General features: G+C 49.9%; 1 protein-coding gene across 1 annotated transcript in view; it reads left to right on the top strand.

Annotated features, from left to right (window-relative positions):
- OTOF (otoferlin) overlaps nucleotides 1–7,897 on the top strand; it is a 106,105-nt gene that overhangs the window by 92,003 nt on the left and 6,205 nt on the right. Inside the window, 6 exon segments of the mRNA XM_010002208.1 lie at nucleotides 150–179; nucleotides 1,226–1,360; nucleotides 2,468–2,534; nucleotides 5,257–5,381; nucleotides 5,964–6,098; nucleotides 7,470–7,607. Coding sequence (XP_010000510.1) covers nucleotides 150–179; nucleotides 1,226–1,360; nucleotides 2,468–2,534; nucleotides 5,257–5,381; nucleotides 5,964–6,098; nucleotides 7,470–7,607 — 630 coding nt within the window.

Genomic DNA, 7,897 nt, shown 5'->3' with positions numbered 1-7,897 from the left:
TGGGTATGTCTTGAACACGCCAACACCTACATTTCTTCTTGAAGTCTACCACAGTAGCTTGCAGACCTTCCTAGATTGGCAAGAACATGTCTGAAGCTCCCCTGCTAACCTTCTGTCCTTCTCCTCTTCCCTTCCACCCCGGGCGGCAGAATTCCGATGCAGTGGTGAAGGTGGATGTGGTAAGTGATGAATCTGCTCTGCACCCCTGCTCCTAACCCTCCACACCCCATCCTACCCTTCTGTGCAGCTTTCAGTAGACAATGAATCCTCACCAACCCCAAAATAGGCAGAGACCAGGACCCCTTTGTCCCAGGGCAGAGAGCAACATTGTCTCATCAATAGATCATAAAATCAGAATAATTTTGGTTGGAAAAGACCTTTAAGATCCTCAAGTCCAACCATTACCCCAGCACTGCCAAGGCCACCACTAAACCATGTCCCTCAGCACCACAGCTACACGGCTTTGAAATCCCTCCAGGGATGGGGACTCCACCACTGCCCTGGGCAGCCTGGGCCAGGGTCTGGCAGCCCTTGCCAGGAAGAAATTGTTCCCAATATCCAATCTAAACCTCCCTTGGCACAACTTGAGGCTATTTCCTCTTGTCCTGTCTCTTGTTCCTTGGTAGAAGAGACCAGCCCCCTGGCTCCAACCTCCTTTCAGCCAGTTGTAGAGAGTGAGAAGGTCAAATTCCTTTTCTCCAGGATGAACACCACTAGATATGGCAGTGGCCTGGTTCCTGCAGCTTGGGAAGCTTTTCGCGGCCAGCCCGGCTGTCCCAGGAGGAGCAGGACAGCAGCACTCTGTGGGGAGATGCTGGTCATTCCCACCACAACCAAATAATAATTCATATTATATAATAATTAATTTAACCAGCTACAAAAGACTTTGTTGCACCACAAAATGGACCCAGGGGACTTTGCTAGGCAGAAGGAGGACTGCCACCATGGAAGGCTGAAGGTCTGTAGCCTGGGCAAAGAACGGATGAAAGGGATTACAGACTGGAGGGGATATTGTCAGGACTTTGACACCACATCTCTGTGGAGCTTTGGGCATCTTGCTGCTCTGCACCTCAGTGTCCACCGTGGTAAAAGGGAGGAAAGTGCTAATGAGGCCACCCAGCCTGGAGGGTTCTACCTTCTCAATGGCTTCACTCCCCACCTTTGCCCTTCAAGAGACATTTCCCTTACATCTGATCCTTCTTCTTTGCTTCCCTTGTCTCTGCAGTCTGAGGAAGAGAAGGACAAAAAGAAAAAGAAGAAGAAAGGAGGAGGAGGAGAGGAAGTAGAAGAGGAGGAGCCAGATGAGAGCATGCTGGACTGGTGGTCCAAGTATTTTGCTTCAATTGAGACTTTGAAGGAGGTGGGTGCAGAGCAGAGGAAGGATGTACTTAGGTGGGAGGAGGAAAATGTTTCCTACCTGCACATTCTCAGCTATTTCCAGCTACTTCAGAGGTGTGGGGCTGTGCTTGGACACTGAGCAACTTTGACTTCTCCAGCACTGCCAGAGCCTTTCTCACAGCTCAGGTGCGAAGAATGAACCATGACCCTGAGTTAGGTCTTTCCAGTTGTCATGTAAAAAGGTGTGAGTCTGCCAGATGGCTGGGGACAGCCTCCCACGGGGTCAGGAGGTTCTGAGAGGACTCTCCTGTGCTCTGAATTCCTTCTTTGAGAGGAGTCCTGGGGTGGCTGGATCCAATCCTAGTGTCACACTTGGTCAGTGGTTTCTGTCTATGGACAGTGGATTATGTGTGAGCAGCCACCTCTTAAAGTCAATGTTTGCCTGTTTCAGAGCCCCACCAAGAGCCTGCACTGATACAGGTGCACCAAGTTGTAAAGAAAGAGGATTTATGAAGGTGGCAGCTAGAACAAGGTCAGGAGTGGCCATTGGTAGATGAGCTTACTGCAAATATTCAAGCTCATGTTAGTAATTCCTGGGTAAACATCCAGTGCAAATCTTAGCAAAGGGGTTTCCTGTTTGGGGAGGGAAGAGAGATTCAGGCCCACTGACCAATCCAGATAACTGGAATTTTCCTTGGATTCTAAAGGATATTTTTATACCTATTGATGAAGTGGGACTAGGTCATAAGTCATGGGCTGATTGGGCCTTAGCAGGATAATGATGCTTAATAATTCAGGTGGAATGGGGGGAGGGACAGAGCCATGGGGCTCTCACTCCATTCCAGTGATCACAATAGTTGCTGAGCATTAAACTTGCCACCGTGGTAGCTGTGAGGTGACAAAACTTCCAACATCTGTGCTGTGTCTTGGCAAGACAAGTGGGTTGCTTGTCCTTCCACCCCTCCTCATGGTCATGTAAAAGATAAGGGCACTAGATGAGCCTGAGCTCTTGTCCAGGGCTGGTACAAGATAAACACACTGAAGAACAAAGACATCTGTGTTCCCCACACTGAGCACAGGGGCCTCAGAACAAGCACCCAACACCTTCTCATTTAATTTCTCCCTCCAGCAACTCAGGCAGCAGGAAGCAGCTGCAGCAGAAGCAGAAGAGAAGGAAGATCTGGAGATTGCAGAAGGTAAGCGGGTTCTGAATGAGAGGAGTGTGACAGGGAAAGGTGGAAGCAAAGCTCCTGCTGGTGCTTGGGCACCCCTTTGAGAGCTGCTCTCAGAGTCATGGAATCATTTTGGTTGGAAAATGCCTATAAAATCATTATGCCCAACTGTTAACCCAGCACTGCCAAGGCCATCACTAAACCATGTCCCTCAGCACCACAGCTACAGGGCTTTGAAATCCCTCCAGGGATGGGGACTCCACCACTGCCCTGAGCAGCCTGGGCCAGCGTCTGACAGCCCTTTCCAGGAAGAAATTGTTCCCAATATCCAATCTAAACCTCCCCTGGCACAACCTGAGGTCATTTCCTCTTGTCCTGTCTCTTGTTCCTTTGGAGAAGAGACTGACCCCTGCTTTTGCTCCAAGCTCCTTTCAGGGAGCTGTAGAGAGCAAGAAGGTCTCCCCTCAGCCTCCTTTTCTCCAGGCTGAACACCCCCAGTTCCCTCAGCTGCTCCTCATTATACCTGTGGTCCAGACCCTTCCCCAGCTTCGTAGAATCCCAGATTGTTTGGGGTGGGAAGGGACCTTAAACAACATCTAGTGCCAAGCCCCTGCCATTGGCAGGGACACCTCCCACCAGACCAGGTTGCTCCAAGCCCCATCCAACCTGCCCTTCAACACTGCCAGGGATGGGGCAGCCACAGCTGCTCTGGGAAACCTGGGCCAGGGTCTCACTACCCTCACAGCAAAGAATTTCTTCCTCAGATCTCATCTTAGTCTCCCCTCTTGCAGCTTGAAACCATTCTCCCTCATCCCATCACTCCCTGCCCTTGTCCAAAGTCCCTCCCCAGCTTTCCTGCAGCCCCTTCAGGTCCTGGAAGGAGCTCTAAGGTCTCCCTTGCGCCTTGTATTTCTGTAGCTTTTCTCTGAACATGCCCCAGCACCTCAATGTTCTTGTCATAAGGGGACAAACCAGATGCTTGTAGGGGGTTGTATATCCCCATGCAGGATCAATGTTTGTGTACACCTTGTGTGGGCTGTTTTGGGCCAACATGCTCATGCCAGGTGAACCCAAATCAGAGCATGATATTGTGAGAGCTTCCAACCCATCTGTGCTGGGAAGAAGGCCATGTGCAAGTGATGCAGACCAGTGATCAGGATCTGTGTTACTGTATGAGGACATTTTTGTGCAGTCATGAGTCAGGATGTCATTAAAAGTCCTGTTACTCTGGCCCTGTAAATGTGTTAGCAATAGGACTGTGTGCTCGAAGTCTGAGCACGCCAAGTAATAGACACTTCCAGAACTCCTTCATGGGGTTTTCCATCCTTGTTCTGAAGGAGGCTTAAAAACTTTTTTTAAAACTTTTAGTCCAGTTTTGCAAGGGAAGATTCAACCAGGCAAAAAAGTCTGGGATTCATCTACTCTAAGCGCTTTTACCTGTGTGCAGGGACCTCTTCAGCTGCTGTTCTCACACAGGCTGTGAAGAAAAATACACACTTTTAGGACAAGTTCTCTGACCTGTTTTCAATGTGATGTTACACTCAGATTAATTGTGCCCTAAATGGACTTTTCTCAGGAGGAAGTCAGGGATCTGTAGCTCAGTGGGGGTGTTGCAGATTCCTAAAGCTGGCTGAGATGAGTTTTGTACCACAAGTGATATGGGCCAAGAATACCAATGAGTTGAGACATGTTGGTCAAGGATGACTTTGTCTCTTTGCTGCCTGGAGGGTCTTTGCCAGTCCTACCAGTGGGTTATGGAGGAGTTTCCTTGAGGACTTTTGCCCATGCTCTCTGTATGTCTCATATCCCCATGACAGCAGGTTGCCGTCATGCCTGGGCAATGCCAAATCCATTAGCTGAGCAAAATACAGAACCTGGTTTCTTCTGGAATACTCATCGTCATATCACAAGAAAGATGAGGCAGACGCTAGCTTGGAGACAACTCTGAGCAGCTTCTTCCTGGGATTGCTATCAGGACAGTGCTGATGAGAGCTGTCTTGTGTCCCCCATTTTCTGTCTTCTGAGAAGGATCCATTTCTCCCATTCCTTCCTCCTTTCCTCTTCCATGTTAAGTTTGTTGTCATCTGTCTGTCCCCATCTGCATGGCCAAGCAGTCATGAAAGCTGGCACAGGTGGTGTGGGTTGTGTGTTGTAGAGAGATTGAAGAAGCTTCCTTTTAATGTTTTTGAAGTCTTTTCCTGGTGTAGTTGATGGCCTTGTGTGGTGGTTGCTCTGAATAAAGACTCCAACAACCCCATTATTGCAGTTGGTCACAGGCAACACCTCTGCCAGGGCAGCAGCCCATGAGCTGAGCATCAAGCACTGTCCCCTCTCGATACCCAGGCTGGGTTTTTATTCTCCTGGGTGCACACAGCAGGAAAAGCCCCCAGTAGAGGAAGAAAAGGAGATGGTATGGGCAAGATCAGGTCTTCTCAAAAAATAGCCAGAGCCACTCTCAGTCCATGTTTTGGACTTCAGGACACCTCTGGAAGCTCAGAAACTTCTGGGCTCCTGGAGATGCTGTGATCTGGGCACCAGTAGCCAGAGTCAAGGAAAGACCAGAGGGGGATGGGGTGGGAGCTGCAGGAAGTAGCAGCTGTCAGCTTTCATGCTCCTGTTTGAAGGACTTTGATCAACTTCCCCCTCAATGTCTCCTCCACCCCTCCTCACCCTCATTTCCATCTCCTCCTTCCCCACTGCTTCCCCTTGGACTCAGAAATCAAACTTGATGACTCTCCCATGAAAGGCTCAAAGGGTCAATTGAAGAACAAGGAGAAGTCCAAGGCACCCAAAGACGATAAGAAGAAAAAGCAACAGCCAGTCCCTGAGCTTCCTGAGAAGAAAAACAAGCAGAAGATTGATGAACTGAAGGTGAGTGTGCTGGCAGGATGGGAGTCTAGGAGGATGGAGATAAGAGCAGGATGGATCAACTCTGCATGAGGCACCTTGTCTACCGGAGGGGTCTCTAACCCAAGGTGAGATGGGCCTTGCCACTGCCAACTTCTCTCCATATTTGGAAACATCCTGAGATAACAAGCTTTACAGAAACAGTTGCCCTAGGACAGAATCATTCCTGGGACTGCTTGGATGTGCCCTGGCTGGAGAGGAGGTTTTCCAACCTCATTATGGCTGTTTCAATGTACTGGCCCATGGTGTTTGTCAGGATTCATGTAGACTGTCAGAAGGTTCAGAAGAGGTTTTGAGTCTGGGTCTTGCACAACGTGGGGGCAACCAGTTTGCCCATTCAGCCAAGCTTCTTCCTTCCATGTTACCAGTTCAGGGAGGTGCTTGTGGCATCAAGATCCCAAATATTGCCCCTGGAGATCCTTTCCCTTCCTAGAGAATTGGGCACTGGGAGCTGAGGTGTCTGTGTTCCTTCTGAGTTGTCTTGGGCAGTCACCATATATTTCCTCACTTTTTTTTGTTACCTCCTTTAACTTTCTCTCACTTCAGGTCTTCAACAAAGAGCTGGAAACAGAGTTTGATAACTTTGAGGACTGGCTGCACACCTTCAACTTGCTCCGTGGGAAGATTGGGGACAACGATGACAATGCCACGGAAGAGGAGCGGATAGTGGGGAGGTTCAAAGTGAGTTTGGTTGCTGAGTGGGGCCAGGGCAGGGGCACCTTGGGGACCTCTCACCAACAAGTTTCTCTGCTGAAGCTGGTTTAGCAGAAAGGAGTTGGATGCAACAGAAACCAATTTGCATTGAAGCAGTTGGAGGCACCTTGCAGGGAAGGAAAGCCCCCAGGGAGAGGCCCAGAAATCAGTGACCTTTGAAGAGCACATCCAGAGCAGTGGTAACCTACAGACAAACAGATCCCTGATGATTCTTACATAAGGTCAAGGGAAAAGCAGCTCTGCTTTCTTGCACTCTGTGGAAATACAGAATTGTTCAGGTCGGAAAAGACTTTTAAGATCCCCAGGTCCAACCATTACCCCAGCACTGCCAAGGCCACCCCTAAACCGTGTCCCTCAGCACCACAGCTACATGGCTTTGAAACCTCTCCAGGGTTGGGGACTCCACCCCTGCCCTGGGCAGCCTGGGCCAGGGCCTGACAGCCCTTGCCAGAAATAAATGGTTCCCAATATCCAATCTAAACCTCCCCTGGCACAACTTGAAGCTATTTGCTCTTGTCCTGTTGCTTGTTTCTTGGGAGAAGAGACTGACCCCCCTGGCTCCAACCTCCTTTCAGGCAGTTGCAGAGAGCAAGAAGGTCTCCCCTCAGCCTCCTTTTCTCCAGGCTGAACACCCCCAGTTCCCTCAGCTGCTCCTTATCAGACTTTTGCTCCAGACCCTTCCCCAGTTCCATTGTCCTTCCTGGGACTGTAAGTCATGTCCTGGGATATCCCTGTAAATAATTTTTCACCAATACTGGTCTCCCGAGTTCATGGCCACATTGCACCATTGCCAGTCCCAAGCAATGCAGGAGCACATCTACAGCACAGCTAGAAGATTCTTAGACAAGAACTTTTTTGAGGTTTGATCCTGGCCAGATGAAGCCTGTTGATGCCAGTTTTGCCCCTTTTTGGCTTAGCAGAAGAGATGAGCAGGCCATTCCCCACCTTAGCTGGTCTCAGATGCTTCAGGAGCACAGAAATCAGCAATATTTCATGTGGTAGTTCCTGTATTTTCCAGCTCATCCCTTGAGGCCCTTTCAATCGAATTTTTTTTTGTCCCCCTGTCAATTTTACTCTTGGAAATCCCTGTCCATGAGCATCTGGCTGGTACAATTGCTCTGCAGGCCTCCTTCCCTTTGTCCAGTTTCCCTGCTCATGGTTGAAGCCCCTGAAGAGGTACTTGTGTGCTGGAGGAGTTTTCCAGATCTGGTCTGTCGGCTCCAGCACGTGGCTAGAAACAGGGAGATCATCTTGGGTTCTCAGGAAGGGTGGTTTGGGATGGGTCTGCTTACCCTGGGCAGCAGGACGCTCATCGAGCTGTGCACTCCCTTGCTTCAGGGCTCCATGTGTGTCTACAAAGTTCCTCTCCCTGATGATATCACCAAGGAGGCAGGATACGACCCCAACTTCGGCATGTTCCAGGGGATCCCCAGCAACGACCCCATCAACGTGCTGGTCCGGGTCTATATTGTGCGGGTGAGTGTACCCGCGGTGTGGGAAGGTGTGATCCCACACCCCCTTCCACAACACGCGTCCGTAGAATCACTGAAACCTTCTGGTTGGAAAAGACCTTTATGATCATGGAGTCCAACCATTAACCCAGCACTGCCAAGGCTACTACTAAGCCATGTCCCTCAGCACCACATAGAATCATAGAATGGTTTGGGTTGGAAGGGACTTAAAAGATGATCTAGTCCCAACCCCCTGCCATGGGCAGGGACACCTCCCACTAGACCAGGTTGTTCTGATTCCCATCCAGTGTTCAA

The sequence above is a fragment of the Chaetura pelagica genome, unplaced genomic scaffold, assembly GCF_000747805.2.
Source record: "Chaetura pelagica isolate M959 unplaced genomic scaffold, ChaPel_1.0 scaffold107, whole genome shotgun sequence".
Classification (NCBI taxonomy): domain Eukaryota; kingdom Metazoa; phylum Chordata; class Aves; order Apodiformes; family Apodidae; genus Chaetura; species Chaetura pelagica.
The sequence above is the reverse complement of the archived record's forward strand: the minus strand, read 5'-3'. Positions and strand labels throughout refer to the sequence as shown.